The sequence below is a fragment of the Pongo abelii genome, chromosome 18 (genome assembly GCF_028885655.2).
Source record: "Pongo abelii isolate AG06213 chromosome 18, NHGRI_mPonAbe1-v2.0_pri, whole genome shotgun sequence".
NCBI lineage: Eukaryota > Metazoa > Chordata > Mammalia > Primates > Hominidae > Pongo > Pongo abelii.
The window spans coordinates 53162063-53187560 of NC_072003.2; the positions used below are offsets into that span (position 1 = coordinate 53162063).

General features: G+C 39.8%; 1 protein-coding gene across 6 annotated transcripts in view; it reads left to right on the top strand.

Annotated features, from left to right (window-relative positions):
* The window catches only part of FTO (FTO alpha-ketoglutarate dependent dioxygenase), a 408414-nt gene that overhangs the window by 223474 nt on the left and 159442 nt on the right, over window positions 1-25498 (top strand). For 5 of the 6 annotated variants that reach the window (XM_009250721.4, XM_054533150.2, XM_063717086.1 and 2 more), the window contains 1 exon segment: window positions 8871-8995. In XM_009250721.4, the coding sequence (XP_009248996.2) occupies window positions 8871-8995 (125 nt within the window). 6 annotated transcript variants of the gene reach the window in all.

Below are 25498 nucleotides of genomic sequence, written 5' to 3' on the forward strand. Positions count from 1 at the left end.
AAGTTTTTTTTTTAAAAAAAAAAAAGGAAGGAGAGAAAGAAAAAAAAAGTGTTCCTGGACTTTTGAAGAGGGGAGCCCTGGTTGCGGCTTTTGACAGCCTGTGGCAATGTTGATGTGAGGAAATAGCTTTCCCAGCTGATAACATCTTAAACCAAGTTTCTTCACAAGTTGAACCTTTAGCCCTCATTATCAGTCAGAGCATATCTTTGTAATTTGTGTGTGCAGAGGGGAAATACAGCCCTAACATGAGACAGCTATGTATATAAAAAGTGTTGGGGGTGACATTTTTCCCATAATGACAGTATTACTTCTGTGGTGGTAGTGAGGAAGGATAGATGGGGAGGTCAGAAAGGTACACAGTTCTGGGATCCTGGTGTTTAAATGCCTTTTGAAATTGCAAGAACAGTAGTAGATTTTTTTTTTTAATGAACTCTGTGGAGGGATTACCAGCCATATTTGTAGAATGCCATCCTGTTTCCATGCATTTCCTTGGACAACATTCTTTGATTTGTAAGATGGAGAGATTAAGTCTGAATTTTTGAGTTACAGGCCTATCAGAAGCCGTTGCATCATATCAGAGAGGAACCAAAAGGATTAAAGACTTGCATAGAATTATTAGTAAAGAGTAAATGGTGTAAGTCTCCTTTTAAATTTCAGAGTGGTTCCTCTCTGAAAACCCTATGTGCAACGAAGTCTGCTATGATACAGTGGGATTAGGACATACTGAAAGTTACTGACTGTAGCAATATGCCCCACAAGAATTAGGTGAATTGCTGAGTTTTAATTGAATCCATTCAGAATTGGGAGACTTTTTCCAAGAAAGATAGGAAACTTAAGCCTAAAATTCAAGGCTCCTTAGAGTTCTTGGCTTTTCTTTTCTAATTTGCATTCAGTCTCTCTCTCTCTCTCTCTCTCTCTCTCTCTGGCTGTGGATTTTTTGCTTTGGTTTTATACATGAAGTTTTGAGCCAGGAGAAATGAAAGACTGGGAAATTCTTAGGGGTCCTTAATATGCTGTGTGTTGCCAGAATCCAAACTAGTTTTCTCTACTAAAATGGAGAAAGTGGGACTTCTTCCTCCTATACGTACCCTCATATTAGGAGGGTATATTTTTAGACACATCCATCCAAATGAGTATTGTCCTTTTAAGTAGTCACCTACCAAGGGCATATACTCATTTTTCTTGATTCTGTTACTTAAAAATAGTTTTTCCGACCCTGTTCTTAGACTCATCTTCAGGAATAGTTTGAATCAAATCAAAGCTGGTTTCACATACTGTTTTTGACCTTGAATAGTGCTCTCTGGCCTGATCGTTAGCTTCACTCCCCAGACATGTTTCAGCATGTCATTTGGCTTCATTTATTCCAAAGTATCCATCAGGAGTCCACTTTCGCCGCATGTTGCCATACTAGGCACCTTGGAGATTATTAAGAAATGGGTATGGACCCTTCTGGTCTAATGGAGCCCACACTCTGGAAGAGAAAAATTTAAATGAATATGTAAGTGCAATGGAGTACAACATGGTGGTGCATAAAGAGAATGATCAGCTCCATCTAATCTGGTGGAAGGATGTAGTTTGTGGAAGACTTCACAGAGGAGGTGTTTTTGAGATGTTTCTTGAAGAATAAGTAGTTACTGGAAAGTTATATGGCAAAGGTACAAATCGAAGTATAGTATAGAATAGCCATGTGTTTTTAGGGAATTATAGTTTTATATGAAACAGAAGATGATAGAAGATAAAATTGGAGAAGTAAGCAGGACCTGTATCAAAAGGGTTTTTTTCCCCCAGGCTAAGGAATTTGGATTTTAAAAAAAATCATTTTTTGTGTGTGTCCTCCAAATGCCCATAACCGGAGCATATATAAGCAAAGGTGCTCTGGTTTAGGTGAGATTTTGAAGCCGAAGCTCCTTGTCCCCTTGGTGACCCTAAGAAACTTCGTGGAAGCACTGGGGCTTCATGACGAAAGCGTAAAATCCACTATTATACGTGATGCTGAATTATTTAACAGGAAGTAACATGTTTGGACATATACTTTTAAAAGATCACTCTTGAAGCAGGAAAATTCATGAAGGGGGTGAGATGGACACAGATAGATCAGTTTGGAGGCCATTACATGGTCCAGAAGAGAGATGGGCCTGAACTAAGTCTATGGCGGTGGGGAAGGGGTAAGTTTCAGTCATACTGAAGAGAGAAGAATCACAGGATTTTCTATGTTTAGGTATAGGCAGTGCAGGAAAGGAAAGGGAAGAAGATTAGGGTGATTCTTAGGGTTCTAGTTTGGGTTATTGCATTGATAGTAGTGCAGTCACCACTCTAGGGAAATATGGTGGAAGGAGAGCAAAAATAGTTCAGATGTGGACAGGTGAAGGTCAAATCTTATGTTTGAGGCAGCATGTTTAAGGAAGATAGTCAGTTGTTGGCTGCATGGGACCAGAGCTTAGTGGAAAGGTCCGCTTGAAGGTAGAAGCGTAGAGATGTCCACAGTCTACAGGGAACCCTTAAAGCCATTGGAAGGGCAGATCACCCAGAGAGAGAGCAAGCCGAAGAGATGAGAGGAGGATGAAAGGTATGACCTTGGGATAACAAGAGTTCCTCATCCTAGAATGGGGAAAGGCATACAGGGGACTGAGAAGGACCAGCTTAGTGTCGGGCACTGGCCCAGGAGAGAGGGGTGTCCACTAATAGAGAGATCAAGTAAAATCAGAACTTGTTCTAAAAATAAAACCCACCCTCAAAGGATAAAGAGATAAAGATTTTCTACCACTAGGGATACGCAAAAAGATATGCCTCTGGCTTCTGGTACCTAAAAATTTTATGTTTGTGATTGTTCCGTGGTTGCCTGATTTCCTTTAAAGTTTTTCCACTTAAAGTAATAGACATTTTCAGGGATCCCTTTGTTAAACTAGCATAACCTAGCACAAGGTAGATTGGCAGAGTTTAAGATGAAAGTAAATAATCATCTTGATGGCATATGTACCAGGCAACTAATACTTACAAGAACTGTGGAGAGGTTCTGTTATTATCACCATTTGGAGTTATGGGAAAGACCCACAGCTGGGAGGTGACAGCAGGGATTTGAGCAGCCAGCACTCTAAAGAATATATTAATACTTAGTTCTTTCTGATCTGGCCTGCATTTCCGTAGATTTCTATTGAAAAAAAGTACTAATGAAATGAAATTTAGCCTCCAGTGCACGTTTCCTAAACCTGTGGGGGTTTTCTCCTGTATTTTGGGAGGAGGGGAGGAAGAATGTGTTTTTGGTAATAGGAGACTGTTTAAAAATTGTTACCTGTTTGAAGACAGTTCTATGTCACTACTAATGGGAAAATGGTCTATAAACATTTCCTGGGGAAGTCAAACCTTGAAAAGCTGACACTATTATAAGGAGTAAAAATATCACGTTAATTGCCTTGTAAAAAGAATGCTCTTTTGACACTGAAGTTTCCTTTTGTGCAATGATTTCTTTTCACCCTAAATTTTAGAGTTTGAATGTTCAAAGTTCACCCTTCCTTTTCTAATATTAAAATAGTTTTTTTGTAACAGAATTTGTTTTTGTCGTTAAGTTATATTTCTCTTTTTACTACTTATTTGCTAGATGTGTTTACTTGAAACTTGTTTTCTGCGTTCTTTCTTGTTTTAAAAATGTGATGCAAATGAAGTTTTTGAGTTAAATTAAATTTTATAAAATTTACATACAATAAAATTGGCCTTTTTTTGGTATACAATCCTATAGGTTTTTTATGGTTTTTATTTGTTTGTTTGGGTTTTTTTTTGAGATGGAGTCTGCTCTGTTGCCCAGGCTGGAGTGCAGTGGCATGATCCCAGCTCACTACAACCTATGCCTCCTGGGTTCAAGCGATTCTCCTGCCTCAGCCTCCCAAGTAGCTGGGATTACAGAAGTGTGCCACCACACCTGGCTAATTTTTGTATTTTAATAGAGACATGGTTTTGCCGTGTTGGTCAGGCTGATCTCGAACTACTGATCTCAGATGATCTACCTGCCTCGGCCTCCCAAAGTGCTGGGATTACAGGCATGAGCCACATGTCTTATGAGTTTTAACGTTTGTATAAACTCACGTAACCACCACCACAATCAAGGTACAGAATGGTTCCATCATTCTCAAAAATTCCCTTATGCTGCGTCTTGCCCAACCGAATCCCTAGCATCCAATGTTATGTTCTCTGTCCCTACAGTATTGCCTGTTCCAGAATGTCAAACAAGTGGTTTTGTTCACTGAGCATAATGTCTTTGAGATGCTGAGTGATGGCATACATCAGTTGCTCAGCCCTTTTTATTGCTGTAGTGGTGTTCTTTTGTGTGGTTGTACCACCGTGTGTTTATCCATTTACCCTTTGAGGAACATTTAGATTGTTTCCAGTTTTTGGTGATTATGAAGAAAGTTGCTGTAAACATTTGTGTACATGTTTTTGTTTGAACATAAGTTATCATTTCTTTAGATAAATCCCTGTAAATGAAATTGCTAGGTCATATGCTAAATGTATGTTTAACTTTATAAGAAATTGCCAAACCGTTTGTCAGAATGGTAGTACTTTGCATTCCTCCTAGTAGTGTCTCAACTTTTAAAAACTTGAATGCTATTTTAGATGCTCTTGGGTTGGGGTTGGCAAATTGTGTTTCGCAGTGCCTTGGGGCTTTGAGAAGATGCCCCATGACAAAGGGAGGACTTCTAGGTCCTCCACACCAGCTTCAAAGAGAACTGTTCCAGTTTTGTTTGTTGTATATATTGGGAGTTGCATGTAAGGATATATTTGGGGAGAAAAGAGCTTTATCTGCAAAGTGTTTAAAAACCATTGCAGTAGGGAAGTGCACCCACAATGTGAGATGTGGACCACAGGTGATACAGGGTGATGCTAGGTGGCACTTGGGGACTCTGCACATGAGGACCACACTGTGAGGCAGTGATTCTCTCTTCAGCTCCATCTGTTTATGTGATTATGTCAAGGAAGTCTTCATTTAAATCTGCTACATCGTTATTCTCCACAACTTGTTAATATCTTCCTTTACAAAGAGAGAGCATGCTTTAGTCTCAGAGCCTTCAGCAAGCAACAGTATATATCTAGAATGAAATAAATATATAGTTTTGTTTATACTTACTTTTATGATTATCTTCTCTTTTTCTTTTCTTTTTTGAGACAGAGTCTCGCTCCCAGGCTGGAGTGCGGTGGCGCGATCTTGGCTCACTGCAAGCTCCGCCTCCCGGGTTCATGCCATTCTCCTGCCTCAGCCTCCCAAGTAGCTGGGACTACAGGTGCCCGCCACCACACCTGGCTAATTTTTTGTATTTTTAGTAGAGACGGGGTTTCACCATGTTAGCCAGGATGGTCTTGATCTCCTGATCTCGTGATCCATCCACCTGGGCCTCCCAAAGTGCTGGGATTACAGGCCTGAGCCACCGCGCCAGGCCAGTTATCTTCTCATTTATAAGTACCATTGGTTTTTCCATTTGTCTTTTGAAGTGAACTTATATTTTTAAAAAATGAGCCAATTTTCATAGTATTATTTTTTCTTTTTTTACTTTTATCTAGAAATTACTATGAAAAATGAGTCAATTTAAAGAAAAATATGAAATACTGTATTATATAGTTAATATACAAATATGGCAAGAATTATGAGGATGTGCTAGAATAACTGAAGTTTAGGAAACTCTTAAACTTCTAGAGGATCTGGTTATTTAAAGAAACCTTAGAGTGAATCCTTTTGTGAAGTGAAGAGCTCCTTGATAAAGCACATAACTATTTCTTAGTTTATCCATTTTATGAGTTTATAATTTATGTAATAGTTCTTAAACGAAGATAGCCTTCGTTGTTCTTTGTTTTTGTAATACTTATTTTTCAAGTCCCTTCTTTATTCACTGATTTGACAAATATTTTGTGGGCAATGGGGATACGGTGTTGAACTAAACAGGCAACATCCGCTTTCTTTGTGAAACTTTCTTTCTTACATCCTTGTTCCTTCCCCTCTTAGAGGCTGTTCAGAGCCTATGGAAAACAAGGGCCCCTGGATAAACTGTAAATGATATGAAAGGCAAGGAAGAGGTAAATGACTTTAAAAAATAAACATTTTAATAGATTCACAGAGGGAAATAATTTTGTTTTGATCATGTTAGCTAGATGTCTACTTTGTCTTTCATTTGATGCATTTTTGCATTTTGGTAAAATAATATGTACCCACAGATATAACCATAAACTGTGTGACTTTTTTTTTTTTTTTTTTAAAGACAGAGGTTCACTCTTGTTGCCCAGGCTGGAGTGCAGTGGCACGATCTTGGCTCACTGCAACCTCCGCCTCCGGGGTTCAAGCAATTCTCCTGCCTCAGCCTCCCGAGTAGCTGGGTTTATAGACGCCTGCCACCACACCTGGCTAATTTTCTATATTTTCAGTAGAGACAGGGTTTCACCATGTTGGCCAGGCTGGTCTTGAATTACTAACCTCAGGTGATCCACTCACCTTGGTGTCCCAAAGTGCTGGGATTACAGGTGTGAGCCACTGCACCTGGCCGATAAAGTACTTGACTTTTTGAGGTTCCTTTCAACTTTAAGTACATGAAGTAGGGTGTCACAGACAAGGAGTAGTACTGTTGTTAGAATACCCGCTAATGCTCAGACCTCTCTGAAATTAGACATCCTTTAGATTAGAGATCACAGATTGGTAGCTGCCTAAGTTCTATTCAGCCCATTGGTGTTTCTCATTTGACCCACATGGTATTTTTTAAAAAAATTTTAATGAGTTTACAAGATTTACAAAAATCAGTTTTTACATTAAAAACACACACACACACACGTGCGCGCACACACCAGATTTCTTGTTATTTTGAAAATTCATGAATCTAGCATCGGTGAGCCAGCTTTTCTGAATGGCAGAGCTGGCTGGATCTGAATAGTGCTTGCCTTTTTTAGGCAGAACATGTGCTGTCTTTCAGTAACCTCTGCTTAACTCATTCATGTTATGTGCCTGGCCTAGTGAGTATTTGAATTTGCAACCTGTGGATCCTGGGTTTCATGCACTGGAATTACCTAGAGAAGCTGAACGTTCCTCCTTGTGCTGGAGGGCTGAAAATGTTGTTGCCACAGAAGCTGCTTGAGTGTCCAACTGGGCATATCTTCCAGCACAGTAGATGGAATACTGGGATAGGAGGCAGAATCAGGGTCCTTTTCCTGGCTAGTGTCAGGTGGATTATCCAGGCTCCTTCACAATGGAGGTACTATTTTCTGACTTACCTGTTTGTATCAGTTAACATTTTTGATAAGCAACAGAAACAGGTTCTGATGACTTTTTTTTTTTTTTTTTTTTTGAGATGGAGCCTCACTCTGTTGCCCAGGCTAGAGTACAGTGGTGTGATCTCAGCTCACTGCAAACTCCATCTCCCAGATTTCAAGCAATTCTCCTGCCTCAGCCTCCTGAGTAGCTGTTATTATATGTGTGCACCACCACGTCTGGCAAATTTTTGTATTTTTAGTAGAGATGGGGTTTCGCCATGTTAGGGAGGCTGGTTTCAAACTTCTGACCTCAAGCAATCTGCCTGCCTCAGCCTCCCAAAATGCTGGGATTATAGGCATGAATCACTGCACTCAGCCCTGGTGAATTTAAACAAAATGGGACTTTACTGAAAGGATATTGGGTGACTGACACTATCAAAGGAAAAGCGAATGATCTGGCCTCAGAAAGTTCCGGAAACTAGAGATACTCTGAGGACCATGGGTGGAAGGAATTAAGGGAATTGATAAATTGCCTCAGTATTTTCCCCCGTTTCTTTATTATTCCTCTCAAGAGTCTGAAATCCTGGAAAAGAATCAAGTTGGTCTGGCCCACATCCTTCATAGGCGAAGATAGGATACCTTGGTTGACAGTCCCTCTAAGACTTTATACCATGAAAGAAAAGACTTTGTAAGAAGAGATTTAGGTGATGTTGCCAGACAAAGGGGATGAGGTATGGATTTAAGCAATAGAAACAACAAATGTTCACTACGCCTCTTCTCAAGGTTGTCATGAAGATATTAAATATGCACTGTCAAATGCTATCAAAGAGTAAGGGAGTAGTGTTTCAAGTTACAGGAGAACCAGGTTATGGGTATGCTCTTTAAGTAAACAAGTATATTGGCATCTGTTAGATAAGGAATATATTGAATGACTTAGAACACAGACAATTTCATTCCTTTTAGCAATTGCTTTGGTTATAAAATCTCCAAAGAAGCCACACTAACTTTAAATTATAAAACAACATCTATAAAAATCTAAAGATGTTCTTTGAGATACTCATTCAAAGAAATGGTCTTTCTGATTTTTGTGTTCCCATTTTTTTCTTTGCAAGATCTTGATTTGCAACAGGCAAGGAAAATGAGTGAATCTTCCTTCCCCCTTCTTCCCCCACAAAACATTGCTGGCATGGGTAGAAATTTAAAGTAATGATTCAAATAAGAGAGGCAGAGAAAGCCTCAGCTGGGTGGCAGGAAACAGAGAGTGAAAGTCAGAGGCTGCTCTTTTTTAAAAAGGCAAAACAAACAACTCGCAGTGAAGTGTACGTGAAAATCATTTCTAATAATAGCTCATGGTAGGCAATTCCCAGGAAAAAAAAAATCATTGGTGTGCTGAGAAAATTAGAGTAAGAATGCGCAGTATCTTGATGTGTTACTTAAGGCAATGGAGCTTTAGAGTTTACCTTATGTGCCATGTACATTGATTAAATACAAAATATATGCCGGCCATTTTTGGCCATCATTTACTGTATTGATTTGTTAGCAGGGGAACTGTAATAAAAAAGCCATTGATTTACTGTCCTTATTTGCTTATGGGCTTTTTTTATTATTAATTTTTCACTTTTTCTTTCTCTGTTTTGGATCATTTCTTGTAGACAAATGCTGTGCTTCATGAAGTTAAAAGAGAGGGGCTCCCCGTGGAACAAAGGAATGAAATCTTGACTGCCATCCTTGCCTCGCTCACTGCACGCCAGAACCTGAGGAGAGAATGGCATGCCAGGTTAGTTCTGTTGTGAAATGGGATTTGTTGTTCTTGACAAACAAGAACTATATTTGGCCAAGCCCTTCCTTATGGCTGGCCTCATCCTTTTCCTTTGAGGGCCCATGAAAAATAAGCACGTTTAAGATGCTTTCAGCTAAAGTTAGCTTTCCTGCCCACAGCACCTACATTAATTGTAATGATCCATTGACGTCATCAGTATATTTACACAATTTATTCCCGAATATAACATTTAGCATAAATGTTTGCATTTTGAGCATAATGTAATATAAGTACCTGATGCTGAAGAACCCTTTTTAATCAACAGTCTAAAAGACTAGCATTGCTATTTCATTAGAGCGGATGTCTGGGAAATCCATATAGTGCTCCTGTATCACTCTGTGCAGGGCAGATTACTTGAAAGTATAGTCATGCGTCCCTTAATGATGGGGTTAGGTTCTGAGAAATGTGTCCTTAGGTGATTTCGCCATTGTATGAATATCATAGAGTGCACTTACGCAAACCTTGATGACATAGCCTACTATACACCTAGGCTATATGGTGTCGTCTGTTGCTTGGGGGCTACAAACCTGTACAGCATGTTGCTGTACTGAATATTATAGGCAGTTGTAACACAACAATAAGTATTAGTGTATCTAAGCATAGCTAAATATAGAAAAGGTACTATAAAAATATGGTGTTATAATCTTATGGGACGGGACCACTGACATATATAAGGTTCGCTGTTGACCAAAACCTCAAAATGTTGTTATGTGGCGATAACTGTAGCCTATTTATCAACCCGATTTTTAGGGTTGACCAACTAGGAATGACTCTTGTTTCAACCTGGTCTCTTTCCATGGAGTTACCTGTGCTTAGAAGCGGTGTTACTGGTGAAAACTTTCTTTAAATCATCAGTTTTTACAGAACTGATGCTTGCATAGTAAATATCATGTTATCCTGTTCTTTTTTGAAAAGCAGTTGATATGTGGGAGGCTAGAACTAGTTCTCTCAAATGTTAGGATTATCTTTTAGATCTGTAGTTTGTAAAAATTATTGAATTGTCATCCGTCTGTAAGCCAGAGGGAGAGGAATCAGGAAGGGTATGGCATATTTTGTCTCAGAATCTCATTTGGTGCTTAAAAATTCTATGTGCCTGGAAGTCAAGAACATTTATTGATAGACATAATATTCTCCAAATGACTTCATGCAACAGAATTTATAATAATTGATAGCTTTACTGGTAATAATTATCATAAAAATAAGTTTGTCTGAACAAGGCTGAAGATGAGCATTTTCCAAGAAAGGAGACAGTATAAGTATTGATTCTCATTGGATATCAGAAAGCTGCTTTTTCAAATATGTATTATCTTTAAATTCAGACTTGTATTTAAACAGTAATTTTAAAATTCCCAATGATATTCACTCTCCCCTTCCCCCATCTTTTTGGTGGTGTGGTCGGAGTAAATGGCAGACAGTTTCTTTTTTTTCTTTTTAAAAAAAATGTTTATAAAAATAGACATAGGATCTTGTCATGTTGCCCAGGCTGGTCTTAAACTTCTTGCCTCAAGCGATCCTCTTGCCTTGACCTCCGAAAGTGCTGAGATTACAGGTGCCAGCCACCATGCCTGGCCAGTGGCAGGCGGTTTCAACTAAAGTAATGACTAAATGATTTCCAATTTACCTTTCAATAATTAATTTTAAAATTTTCTTTGTATTATAAGTTAAGCATGTATATTCCTTAAAGTATACATAGTAAGGAATGGAATATCAGTTTGTGGACATCTAAGGGGTTTCTTTGTCTCTGTTTGATGTTTTATGTCGTCCTCATGATGATTCCAATTAAATAGAAAGGGAGGAAGAAAGAATTTCCCTGTAATATCTCCCCTGCTTCCCTTCCGTCCAAAGACCGTGTGGTCCAGTGAGAGCACAAATGGATGTCTTTTGCTGAGTGCGTTTGGTTTGTTAACAATAATTTTTTAATACACCAAATCATTAGACAACATGGTCAAAGTGGCCTGTTTAAAAGGAATCTGCTTTCAGCATTTCTGGCCCTTACTGCTAACAATTTAATCAGGAGCTGGAGCCAGTGTTGAAGTTGATGTAGTCTAGCAACTGAAACAAAAATTCTCAAGTCCTTTGTGTTAAGGGAGGAGGAAAGAAAGAGCTTAACAGCTGACACTGTGCAGACCCCCTTAAAACTAAACACCTGAAAGAAAATTTCAAGAGGCTGGTGTCTTGAGATCTCAGAAGGAAAAGTGTCCTCAGAGTATTAAATAACCATAACCTTCTCCCCACCACTTTTCCACCCCCATTTGATGTTTCCCATCTTAGTGACCTATCTACAGACTCATCCATGCGATCCGTATAAACAGACGGTTACCATACACCTTTCTTTTCCTCATCAAAGTGTCATCTGGCTGTCTGGAATTGGGCATTGCCTCGAGTAGCGATCAAATGGGTGGTGGTGAAAGTTATAAAACATCCACTGCAGTGCTTACTGAGCGGCCTGTGTTTTAGAGATTGGCCTATTGTGTACTTCGGAATTACACAAGGAAAAATGTGCTTTGACAGAAAATAATTAGCACTCACCAAAGGCCAAGCAGTAGGTTACAGTATTTTACTTTCATCAAAGCTATCAGGGGATCAGTTAGATTAGATAATAGAAATTTTTTTCCTCTGAAAGTTAAATACAGATGACTCTAATTACCTTATATTGCACATTAGAGAGTGCATTATGAATTGTACAACTTCAAGAAATTTAGGTCAATGGAGCTGCCGCAGCTGGCAATAACTTTACTTTAAGTCTTTTGTAATAAAGGTTTTTACCTTTCTTTAGCAGGTTCATTTGCGATCATATTAGGGAGAATTTTTAAAGTAAAACTTGTAACCTGGTTATAAAATATTTGTCTGTCTCTCAGATCAGGCGCCAAGCCATTGTTTGGGACTCACTGAAGTCTCTTAAACTGAAGCATATGTTCCTTGTAATTTAGCTTTTTGAGGAAAGTGTCAATTTTGCATGACTTGGGGTAACCGAGTTTGTCACAGTGTCACACAGCCCGGCGACTCTAGAGGCACATCTGAGTGCTGTGGGTTTCCTTCTCCAAGCTTCCTAATCCCATAAACAACCCTCTCCAAATAGGCTTATTAGGGCTGTCTATTCACTTCCCCAGAGTTGAATGATCCAAAGGACATCGGGAGAAGCTGTGTGAATGCAGGGTAAGTGTTAACAGAAGTGGGACAGAATTTCTGAAGATTCGCCTTTGTTTATCCAGTCCCCTCTGCCTGATGGACAGCTTGTTATAGCTTTTAAAGAACTGGGCGAGCCCTCTGATCTGACCCCTTCTTGACCTGCGTAGCCCAAAGGTCAGTCTGCAGCTAATAAACTCTGAGGTTCTTAGGGTCTACTGTAGGAAAAGGCAGAAAAAGAGCAGCTGCAAGGACCGGGTGTCCCAGGATAGGCTACTTTAGGGTCACTCTCTGATAATGAAAATGATTACCAAATTATATGGAAGTTTAACTGCAATCGTGAGTGAGAGGAAGGTGGGGCCCGGCGTATTAGGTTTGATAAATGAACTGTGAAGAGGCCCATCTGGCTCTCAACATCTTTTCTCCCCCTCTTTCCCTACCAAGGGGAAACATTTTAAAATAACAGCAGTACATATAGACTCAATGACCCATGCAAGGAGCTGGAATGGATTAAGATTTAATGGTGACAGTGGAAGAAATTATCATTTGAAAAGTGCTCCAAAGAAAAGGTACAGTTCAATGTCCACACCTGAGTTGTCTTTCTAAATAAAATATAATAAAAATCAGTGCCTTGTTTATTTTCTACAAAGCCCTGGCGTCTTTCCTAGATGGCTGAAAGTTTTGAGGGTGTTGTTTATTATGGAATAATTATTCATAGTTTAGCTTCAGGAACGGAATGGGCTTCCTTTGCCTTGAAGAAGTCAGAATGAGAATCAAAGATTTTGTTCTGCCTGCCTGCTTCATTTCAGTGATGTAGGTAAATCAAGTGTTAGAGAAAATGCTTTTCCAAAAAATGTGTGTCCATGTCAGCGTCTGACCACTGATTATTGTGCACTCTTTAGTACTAAATATATGTGTGACTCTTGAACAGAGTCTTATTCCTACTACAACCTGGCAGTTTTTCCGTAAATATAAGAAGAAAGCACATAATGTTAACTGAGTAGTTATGTTTGGTTCTTTCTTTGTTCTTTTTTTCAAAGAAACATCATAGTGATGCTAATTATTGCCAACAATGGATGGGGTCACTATACGCTATTCGTCTATTTATTTATCGCTAATTAATAAGATTAGTCTATTTAAAGCTCTCCCCCACTTTCTCATGAACACAGAGTCTTGATTTCAGACCAGTGATGATGGAGGCCATGTAGCTCTGTGCTTTTGCAGAGATGAGTGGCACATGCCATGAGTCCACTTTCTGAAAGGAGAATGATTTCATTCAGTGAGCATCGTTTTGTATATTTTGTATACCTACTGCATGAGATGCTGTGCGTAATAGAGAGTGAGCTAAGTGGCCAATTTCAGGGTTTATCTGGGGATGAGAATGTAGAAAGTTCCTAGAAAGAGGCTGTGGAAGGCAGTGGCAGGGAAAGCAATGGAACCATCGTTACCACAACAGAGCGGCAAGTTCTCTGACCCACTCAGGAAAGTATTTAATAGTAGATGTCTTGGAAGACTAGAATTGTTGTGTTACTGAAAACCCTTTGGCCGGGCATGGTGGCTCATGCCTGTAATCCCAGCACTTTGGGAGGCCAAGACGGGCGGATCACGAGGTCAGGAGATCGAGACCATCCTGGCTAACACGGTGAAACCTTGTCTGTACTAAAAATACAAAAAAAAAATTAGCCGGGCTTGGTGGCAGGCGCCTGTAGTCCCAGCTACTCGGGAGGCTGAGGCAGGAGAATGGCATGAACCCGGGAGGTGGAGCTTGCAGTGAGCCGAGATCACGCCACTGCACTCCAGCCTGGGAGCGAGACTCCATCTCAAAAAAAAAAAAAAAGAAAACCCTTTATATTGAACTATACTGTCTCATAATACAAGCCTCACCCAGACAATAATTATGTTAAAAAATCAAAACAGAAGGCTTCTAAACATTATCCAAAGTTGACATATTTTTCATCAAGATTTTGGCTTGACTATCTATGTCTGGGGGCATTTCGAGTGAGCAGAAAGCCAGGTAGAGGATAATTCAGGGAGATGGCAAATACTTTGAGAATCAATTGTGCTTTTTAACTTTAAAACCATGGCCCTGATTTTTTGCTAAATGATGTGTAAATACAAAACAAAGCAAACAAAAAAAAAAGAGACAAAAGCAAGGTCATTAGGGTTTTTAAAAAATTGAGGTACAAGTCATATATAACGTAAAATTGCATATAACAAAATTTATCAGTTTAAAGTGTACAGTTAAGTGATTTTTTAGTATATGCCCAAGATTATGCAACCGTTACCACTATCCAGTTCCAGAGCATCTTCCTTCCCCAAAAATGAAACCCTGCATCTGTTAATAGCCACCCTCCATTCCCCCTTCTCCCCACAGTCCTGAGCAACCACCAGTCTACTTTTTATCTCTACAGATTTGCCTGTTTATAACATTTCTTATAAGTGAAATCATACAATACGTGGCCTTTTATGTCTGGCTTCTTTCATTTGGCATACTGATTGTAGGATGCATCCATGTTATAACATTTAAGTACTTCATTCTTTTTTACTGCTGAATAATACTCCACTATATAGATGTGCCACATTTTATTTATCCAGTAATCAACTGATGGGCATTTGGGTTGTTGGACAGTAATCGATTGATGGACATTTGGGTGGGCTGACTTTCTGGCTATCATGAATAATGCTACTGTAAACATTCATGTACAAGTTTTTGAGTGACGTGTTTTCAGTTCTCTTGGGTATATACCTAGGAATGGAATTGCTAGGTCATATGGTAATTCTGTGTCTAACTTTTTGAAGAACTGTCAGGCTGTTTTTCATGTCTGTTACACCATCTTATGTTCCCACCAAGAACGCACAAAGTTTCCAATTTTTCTATGTCCTCGTCATTACCTGTTATTTTCATTTTTTTGGACAATAGATATCCTAGTGGTATATTATTGTGGTTTTGAATTGCATTTCCCTATTGACTAATGGTGTCGAGCATCTTTTCCTGTGCTTTTTGAAAACTATTGCTTCTTCAATCAGACATTTTAAAACATGGCGGACTTAGAGACTTACCCCTCTTGTTGGTGATAAAGAGCTCACAAGCCTGTTAAGAATATTTGGCTTGTAGAAGGGGTGGGGTTCCAAATGAGGCTGTCATTAAATTGCAGCAGTGCACGTTTCTCCGTTACCATGGACAGGCCTGGCTCTTTATATATTTGCATGTGGCCCCACTTATTTTTTTCTAAAGATTACCTACTTATTTCTCCTACCATTCTCTTACATTTCATTCAACATTGCACACTGGATAGGAATGTAGCCTGATTAAATGGAAACTCGGTACATTTATAGCTCTTTAGCTTTTAGGCTCAAACAGGAGTTACTGTACTCCCATAGGAGACAACTTCATTTGGGTCGAAGGAGCCTTAAAAATGGTGCTGAGATTCATTTCAAATAACGTTTATGGAAGTTTCTTAGAAAAGCTTTTAGAACTATTTGCTTCTACTTAAAAGTGACTCTCTTAAGATCCAGATAACTTTATGTAAAAATATCTTCCTCATATTGGTCTAAGTTCCCATTTTTTTCTGGACTGGTAAAACAATGGTCTTATTATTAGTCATCTTTCTATTCTCTGTGACCCCAGCCATCACCACCTACCCCCAGAATGGATCCACTCTGGACATCTTTGTTAAGGCTGTAAAATCTGGTTGTTAGAACCTAGAATGTGTAATGAATAGGATTTACTATTCCAAGCTAATCAGCTTTAGAACTTTGATCAGGGCTCAACAAGTATAACGCTTTGTATAAGTTACTTATATGGATCAACTAGCACACTGAGGTGTTCTCCACCGGTATCTGTCTCTCCTTCTGCCTCCTAGCTAGTCACGGATTATATGCAAAACCGACAAGTTGGCACCCTCCAGTTTAGCAATTAACTATTATTTATTGAGTGTTTATTAGGTGCAAGTAACTGTGCTAGACACTGTGGGGAATATCAAGATGAGTATGACGTGAGTCTCAACTGTGGAATAATTTACTTTAATGTGGAGGTGGTAGTTAATAAGAATACAATGGCTAGCACACACCCTTTAACTCTTTTTTCTATGAGGCCCTGTGAAACCATAAGGTAATTTAGCAATGGGGTCTGCCCTACGGGAACTTATATTTTGATAGAAGCTTAAAAAATGAAGTAACCTGACATTAATTCTATATGGACTTGATTCTGTATTTACATTTTTATCTCTCCTACCAGAATGAAAGTTTTATGAGGATAGGACATTTGTTTGTTTACCAGCCATCAAACATACACCTCAGGCCAGGTGCAGTGGCTCACGCCTGTAATCCCAACTCTTTGGGAGGCTGAGCCGGGCAGATTGCTTGAGCTCAGGAGTTCGATAACAGCCAGGGCAACATGGTAAAACCCCATCTCTGCAAAAAGTGCAAAAAACTAGCCAGGCATGGTGGCGCACACCTGTAGTCCCAGCTACTCGGGAGGCTGAGGTAGGGGAAAGCACTTGAGCCCAGGAGGCGGAGGTTGCAGTGAGCCGATTGCATCACTACACTCCTGCCTGGGTGACAGAGCAAGACCCTGTTTCAAAACAAAAGAACAAATTTGCACCCCAGATCTTTGTAACATTAAGCTATCTCTTCCATTTGAATAATGCCCTCTATCAAAGGACCTCATTGCCTGTTTACCACATATCCCTGGCATCTAGAAGAATGCCTGACACTCAGATTTATGAAATACCTTTCCTCTCAATCTATTCCAGTGTTTATAAGTACTTTGTCTTCTTTATTAATTTTGAAGAGGAATGACCACTTGTGATATTGGCCTGTTGCTTTTTTTGCTCTTTTTCTCAACCTTGCCTGGTGTGGAAATCTTGAAATTGGAAGTCAGGATGGATCTTTGATATTGGAAGTAAGCATTGGTTATTCATCTAACCTTGCCAAGGGGTGGAAGCTTTGAAACTGGAAGTAAGAAGAAATCTCTATTATGCAGTTCTCTGGTGTTTAAGCCCCAAAATGGTACCACAGGCCCTTATTCCAGCATGAGCAAAGAGGGATGCCATGTGCACAGGCTGACTCCAGCGTACTGGAGGAAGAGAACACCATGGGACTGGGCTAAGACCAGGACAAAAAGACATGGTCTCCTCCCTGAGCCACCATTCCCAATTTGTTGCCTTTCCTGGAAGTGAAATGGAGCTGGGTGAGAAGAGGAAGAACTGGCGTGGCGAGGAAGAAGAGAGTTGTAAAGACAGCCCTGGGACATGCCTCTGAATAAAGGGATGGGTTTTAGTTCAGTAGGGATAGGAACAAAGCTGAGGCTAATATGGCTTCCAGTCTATGGGCAGCTGTTTTTTCCCGGTCACCTGCTAATGTCCTGGTCTGCTTTAGTGATATCAGCACAGTTATGAACCTTAGCATTGGTGATTTGGCATGTGGACTAGAACTTGGAGCTGTGTTCACAGAAAGTGGAGCTCCTCACCTTGAAGATGGGCTATGGGATAATGAGACTGATGCAGTTATCTGCTGAGACAACCTGTGATTGTGTCATCGGACCACGTCAGCTGCTATCATTATTCATGCTCAAGAGACTGGCTGCTTACTCCGGCACAGCTGGTTAGTTGGGAACTAGAAGTTGTGGCGTCTGTAGTTCGGTAGCTGTCAGTTGCTACTAGGTAAAGTTGTTTGCAGTGTTGGGGTGGGCACGAGGAATAAATGGAAGAGATTCCAGGGAGAAGCAAGGAGGCACTGGCCTGCTAGTTGCCATCGGGTCTTTTTTAAGACATCTGTCCCTTCTCTTTTAATAATTACAGTCTCTGCTTTTTGCTGCCCTTAGCAGAAGAAAGTTCTTTGTGTTTCTGATCCAGATTACTCCATAAAACCTGATAACTCCATAAAACCTCCTCATAAATGTGTAGGAATTGAAACATTGTATAAATTTAGAGCAAAGATTAAATGAGTCTAGAGATAGGGTTACTTTTTTCCCCCAAGATACAGCAACTTATCTTAAGGAGGCAAGTGTTGTTAATGTTATTACCATTGTTACTGTCATTATTTGAACAGTTTTATGGGGGACAAAAGCCAGTTGACTTCTGTGCATCTTATTTATAAAATCAACACATGGGCTTTAGCATGAACTCTGTTTCTGGCAGGTTTCTGACTGTGATCAGTTGCTGGCTGGCTGTTTCTTAAGGGAAGTGCTTCTTAAACTTTTTGAGAAAACATTGATTCATTTATTTATCCAACATACATTTATTAAGTGTCTATTGTTTTCTAAGCACTGTTCCAGGTTCTGGGAATACAGCAGTGAACAGAACTGAAGACAGTTCTTTCATGGAGCTTATATTCTAGTGGAATGACAGATATGAACTGTTTTCCTAAGCGGAACTCTGAAAATTTCTTTTATAAAATGTACATATAGTTGCTATGCCCTGTATATTCACGAACACTCAACAGTGACCAAAATAAAGTCATTCAGTTGAGATAAAGATATACAGTTCTCTTTTCTGAGCTTTGTCATAAAGTAATCACTTGTTGTAAAATTTGCATTTCTAGTTGCAGTGGGTCATATTTGGGAAGTAGCCGTGAGATGCCAGTTTTCGGAGGAATACCATCCTAGTGAATCCGTAACATAAATTCTCCTTCAGTTATCCGCACCACGGTTCCCATTTGCTTTTCCAAGACCTGTGTCACTTTAAAGGTCTTCATTTGAAGGAAGGCTTAAATTCAGGCCACATTATATTGACAAATCTCTCTGAAGAGAGAATGGGCAAAGCCATACCTATCTCATAGGTGTTGGGGGATTACCTGTGATAATGCACTCAAGTACTTCATAAATGCTGGTTTTTGTTGTTGGAAGTGATCTGTCAGTCATGCGTTGGTTCTGCAAATATTTCTTAAGTGCCTACCTGGTATGAGGCGCTATCTTAGGTCCTGAAGTTGTAGAGATGAGTAACATTTGATTAGGGGAAATGTATTACACAATGTAGAATCATAAATACCATGGAAGAGATTGAGTCATGATTCCATGGAAACCCACATCCCAGGGAAGAAGACAGGCTCTCCTTAATTGTTCTCATAAGATTCTCATTATATGCCCAGCCACAGTGAGAAATACTGCTCCATTCCCCAATTGTATTGGCTACCAGTAGATAGGTAGCTATTTGTCTCAAAGCATGAGTGAGAAATAGGAGAGAAATTTATACGTGAGGATAGGTCATTGTATAAAAGTTGTGCTACCTTCTTTCCATTGTATAAAGTTTGTGGAGGAAAAATGGTTTTCTTTCAGAGTAAATTTAATTAATATGGTTGGGGGCATAGATTCTGAGTCAGATTGCCTGGGTTTGAATCTTGGATCCACTTCTATAACTCCAGGCAAGTTACAATTGTGGATTGTAGCCAGATGAGTTACTTAACCCCTCTGAGCCTCAATTTTCTCATTTGTTATTTGCCTAGGGGATGATAATAATAGAACCCATTTCATAGGGTTAAGTGATTAAATGTAAAACACCCAGAGCAAGTACTTGTAACGTATTAGGTGTTCAATAAAAATGACCTATCATGATCTTCAGATCAAAACAATAAAGCCAGGAATAAACCCAGCCACCCTTATCCAAATTGGCCTCTCCTTTGGGAGAATGCCCCATGTAGTAGATACCCTAGCCTCCTGGTGGGGGCCTGATATTGCAAAATTGGTGCAGGGAAGAACACCAGACAGAGTTGGTGTTCTGCGCTCAGGACTGTCACACAGAATTGACAGGTGGTGGGCTGGACTCCAGTTTGAATCCCATCATTAGTGGCTATAGGACTCTGGGCATGTCATAGACACTCTGCGCCTTAGCAACTTTATGTAAAAAAGAAGCGACTTGATCTCGATCACCCCAAAAGTGGGAGGCATCTTCTAGCTCTCACAAGGAGTGGCTCCATACGTGAGATCCCCGGGAGCAGGGAAAAGCGGATGTTACTCCTGATGGGTTTCACTCCTCTACTTCCACTTTCCCTGAAATCTGCAATTGTACTAATTTTAACAACAATAGCAGCTGACATTTATTGAGAAGTCACTATGTTCCAGACAGAGTTTTAAATGTTTTATATGATGAGAAAACCGAGGCATAGAGGTGCAGAGTAACTTGCCCAAGGCAACAGCTAGTAAGTAGTGAAGACGGAATTTAAGCCAAGACGGCCCAGGTTGGCCAAGAGCAATAACAAAGCTTTAGTTTTTAATCAACCACTCATATGATTCACTTAGTATTTTAGAGACCTTCTAGGATCCTTCTCAGTGTGGAGATAGGCAGGTATGTATCTTTACATATTTATTTCCTCTGGTACCTAATATGTTTTACACTTTTTAGTTGTGGGTGCATCTCTATAAGGAAATAGTATCCAGCTAATGCATTATCAATCTCCCTGCCATGGATCTTTCAAAGGAAAGTTATCACCTTTATATGCTCTGTCATTTCTTTTATATTGGTTACAGCCTTTTAGAAGGTGGGAGAGTAGGGGTGAAAATTAGAACACCAAAGTTTAGCCTCCAAGAATCTGTAAATCTCTGTAAATCCTCTAAGTCAAGTAATTTTGGGGTTGCGTTAGTCAAGGCTGATTTCAGTAGGTGCCCTTAAGGTGAAAGGGTAGCAATTTATCTACTCCATAATGGGTTAATCACCAGCTGTACAGTTTGTTTATATCTAGGAAACAATTTACCGCACATGAAGAGTAGTAATTTTATTCTATCTCAGGGGTATCCCCAGTGTATTTTACAAATTTACTCTGTAATGTTATAGATAAAAGTTTAACTCTGGCTTTCAGTTGAGGAAGTCATGGTGGAGGAGGATGGGGGAAGGGGAAGGAACAGCTCTGCTGGCCTGTAGGGGACACTGTTGCATCATTTATTAGAATTTTCCAGTCTATTGTCCCAGGACAAAAAAACAAAACCAAACAAATCAGAAAACAAAAAAATAGGTTAATCACCTTGAAAATGCTTATTAGAATTCTCTGAATCGTTCCAATGTGTTTAGAATGTTCAGCACTTCTCAGGTATTGGTCAGACTGTTCAGTATCCATGCGTGAAAGGAATAGGTTAGTGCTTCTTTCTGAGACAAGAGTGTTTGACAGGGATCTTCTGATTAGCTTTCTCTCCATAGTCAACTTTGGATAGGGTGCTCAGGACATTACTTTTTAGTTTAATAAACCTTTAGGTTTAGTTAACCCTCTTCATTTTTTATTAAGATATGCTCATATTAAGTTGTTTTGCTTCCAGAATGTATGCTAAATAAATGTCGCAATCCTTGGCAGGGCGTTTTGGAAGTTCCTATTGTCTTCTTTTTATCCTTATTTTTTTTTTCACTGAAAAAGTTGCTGTTTACTGAAAAAATGAAGTCTTATCTACAAGGAAGGCTTATGTAGGGCCTGGTCTGAACTCCAGGAAGCATACGGCCAGATGCTGTGCTATGGCTGTCTTTCCAGACTGTTGACAGCCATTGTATCTGTCCAGGTACCCCATGGCCTGGCCAGCAAAACCTCCACCCCTCTGCCCAGCTCTGGCCTCTTTCCTACCAGAATACGGGCCTGGGAGGCAACTGCAATGAACCCTCAGAAAGCATAGGTTTTGCTAAGGCAGCCTGCACAGTAATGATATTGTTAGCTTGCTTCATTTCCAGTTTCACCATCAATTACGCCATGTGTTTCATCCAGTTGGTGCTACCCTCCCAGTGTTAATTATAACCTACAAGACTGTTACAGTTAATTTTATGGCAAGCATATTGTCTCTTCAAGGCTCCAGAGCAGCTCATAAATTATCTTGAAGGTAAAATGTAACTTGGGGAACTAGTTATGAAAATTCCATCCATCTCGCTTAGGAGCTGCAGCTGCTACTGTCAGCTGCCTTGCCGCTGCACTGTGAAGGAATTATGGTGGGTCAAGTTTAAGAGGGTAGGCCCAGGCTGTCACTGAGGAGAAAGGCTGTCCTGGCCCTGTCAGACAAGTACCTTCTGCCAATCCCTGGTGGTTTCACTTTGCAGGCAGGAAGAGGCAGGCAGCGCAGGTGGATGGTCCCCAAGCTGTCTGTATTCATTACTTTACAGAAACTTGTTGTAGGTAGGCAGGTCCAGAGACCTTTCCTCTTCTCTGTTGTCATGATGTTAGGCATCATCTGCAAAGTGTGAGATAGATAACTCTATAACTAACTCTGGGCTTGGTTCAGGAGAGGAGGAGAATAAGGGGGCGGAAGCTATTAGTGGCAGCACTTCCCAGCCACCCCTTGCTGGTCTCCTACATGGTAATTTCTATCTTGCAAAAGCCCCTGGCTTGAACGAGCATTTTATTTGTGGTGGTGATTTTTCGTATAATCTGATAAAGTGAGATTTCACTGTGAACGAATGTACTCGAAAATTGCCTACTAAATAAATTAACAGGTTATCTTATTGGGATAATAAACACACTCCTTTTCTACTTCCTCACACGAAGTCTAAGCTTTACATTTCAGCCCTCAGGGCTTTAGCATTATTATTTTTAATGACTGAACACAAGTCTTTCATTTAGCTTGTTTGTATAGTTACTGTAAATGATCTTTCTGCTGTTGGTACTTCATTTGAAATTCTGCATGTTACGCTAGCTTTAAAAGCTTTGAGGGGGCCTTGGAGAATTGGGAAGCTGTATTAAGCAAGCATCTTCTAGCAGCATTGGAAACAGGCTGTGGCAGAAAAGTCAGAGAGGGTGTGTTAAGAAAGTATGCCTGCATGTATAAATAAAAGTGTGAGTTTGAGTGAAGCGTACACAAACAGTGCTGGTTTCGGTGACAGGTTGAGAACTCGCCATTGTAAAGTAAGAGAGCCATTCCCTTAGCTGGTGATTTCTCCTTGTGTGTTTCTGAGCACTTTTATCGCATTCACACATCTACTAGTTTTTGTACCAAGGGTGCCTAAGATCATTACACTGCGGCTGTATAAGAGACCTGGTTTGGAGGGATTTGAAGGACACATGGAATGGTGAATTCATGTCCAAAGAGGCACCGGGCTTTCTGAAGGAAGTATTCGTCCGAGCTCTTGATGATGGGGGCATGAGAGTTGGATATTTGTGAGTTTTCTGGTGAATGCTGGTGAACTCAGACCAGGGATGCAGATTCAGATGTCTGTAGGCCCTGGTAATCATGTATGTAGATGAAGCCAGAGAGGTGAGACACTGTTAAGTTCAAGGCAAAACACACGTGTGTGTGTATGCCAGAATCTACATAGAGCAGAACAATGTTACAAGGTCACAGAGGCAATACCCAGATTGTCTTCTGGTCTCCTGGCCAGTGGGCATTCACACTTTGTCTCAAGTGGGCAGCCAGGCAGCTGCTATCCAGCCTTGCGAGGAGGCAGGATCTATGTTAGTAGGTCTTCCACATTTTCAACAGAAGTGGAACATTTATATTGTATGTGTATGCTTCCGAAGTCTCCCAGCGATTTAAATGTTAGCATGAATTCAAATATTTGTAACTGTTAGTCAGGCTAATCAAAACATGCGTGGAGTCTGGACATTGTGGGCAGGATTCTGCTATAGAATGAAAGTCCTGACTGCTTTGAATTAAAAACCTTCTCCATCTTCTCACACTTCTCAAGAATAGAAGGAATGACCCTGGCTGGGAGACCAGGACACAATCTGTGTATTGCCTCTGTGACCTTGTGACCTTGTAACATTGTCTTATTCCATGTAGGTTCTTGCGCATGTGTGTGTGTATGTGTGTACGTGTGTGTTGCCTTGAACTTGGCACTATTTCATCTTTCCTTTTATAAACAAAGTATGTGAGAGTTTCCAAAAGTGAATGAGGTGTATATGGTGCTCATTGTCACCATAAAAAGGTGTCCACAAAAATGTTGGCAGTTTTGAATTTGATAAAGGGTTTAATTCTCAGAAAGGAAGGGCCGGGACTTCATTGCTAGTGAATCACCATTTGTCCTGTTACACCCTTGAGCTCCTGCTTTAGCTCCCAGCTCCTCCATGGGGGAACCCAGCTGTTCTTTCACTGTAGAAGTGAAGCTTGAACAAAGATGTCATGTGGCCAGAATCATCTTTTAGTCTCACCACTCCACACTGATGGTCACATAGAGGTGTGAGTTGGGAAGTTGTTAAATACAAGAGGGTTTGAGCTTTTGGAGAAGAGGAAAATATAAAAACGTTTTTTCCTTTAAGAAAGATAAAAAGGTAAGCCTAAACCTTGGCGGCCACTGAAGTCAGCTGTTACGCATGTGTAGTTAAATTTCACTGTAAATATTTCATAAGGGTTATTAGAATGGAGCCAGGTTGACATCACAGCCCCAACTGTACCAAAGGAACCATTTCATTAAAATAAGCCAACATTTCCAAAGAAACGTGAATGTCTATGGCAAAGTTAACATAAGGTCAGAAAATCCTCTGGAAGAAATTTTGGTATCAATGTTTATAATCTCTGCATTTATGGATTTGCAGTTTGTGCAAAAAAACTCCCAGTGAGACTTTATTTTGGTTAAATAAGACTAGCTTGTGAAATAGTCTGTATATCCAGATCCATCCTAACCCAATGCCTTGGCAGCCTTTTGGATAAATAATGTCTTTTCCAAAATGTGTGTGTTTGAAAAAGGAAGAGGAAAATTAAGTGGCAAACTGTGTCTCTGGGTTGCCATAAACGAACAGAATCCAGAAACAGAAAGCAAAGACTGACAGTTCATTCATTCTTTGAACAAATTACATAGCTGTACGTTTATTTACTGGTGCATGAAGGGTTGCCGTGAAGAGCAAAATGTTTACCCTAACTACTTTCATTTTCTTTTTTTGGGGGGGAATGTAAAGGTTTATTTAAACATGTACTTTTTTTTTTTTTTGATGTGTAGCACAAAGTCTATATTAGGTTTAGAGGCATTTGGCAGGAAAAAAAAAAAGATATTCACATTTGTAAAAAAAAAAAAAAAAAAAAAAAAAAATCCATGCTCACAGATGGTCCTGTTCAGGTGCTATTTTAATTATGAGATAAAAAAACAGCCCCACACAGTAGGAAGTCGTCTTAATAAATGGACTGGAGCTTTTGTCTTCAAGCGTCAAAAAGCCTCGTTACTGAGAAATTTAAATACTTTGTATTATAGGGGAGAGTCTCAAAATGACCAGGATACTTGGAGAAAGCAAAATGATGGATTCTTCTAAAGATCAAATGAGTATACAAGAAATGTTTTACAATTGTATAGCTTTGAACTTCCTTAGTATTGGTCACTTTAGTGATTTTTTTCCAGTGATAAATGTCATAGATATATTCATGCAGCCAGAGGAAAAATAAACAGAACAAATTGCAAATACATTTAAAAAAATGTTAATCCACGTGGAAGTATTTCTTTCCTGTTC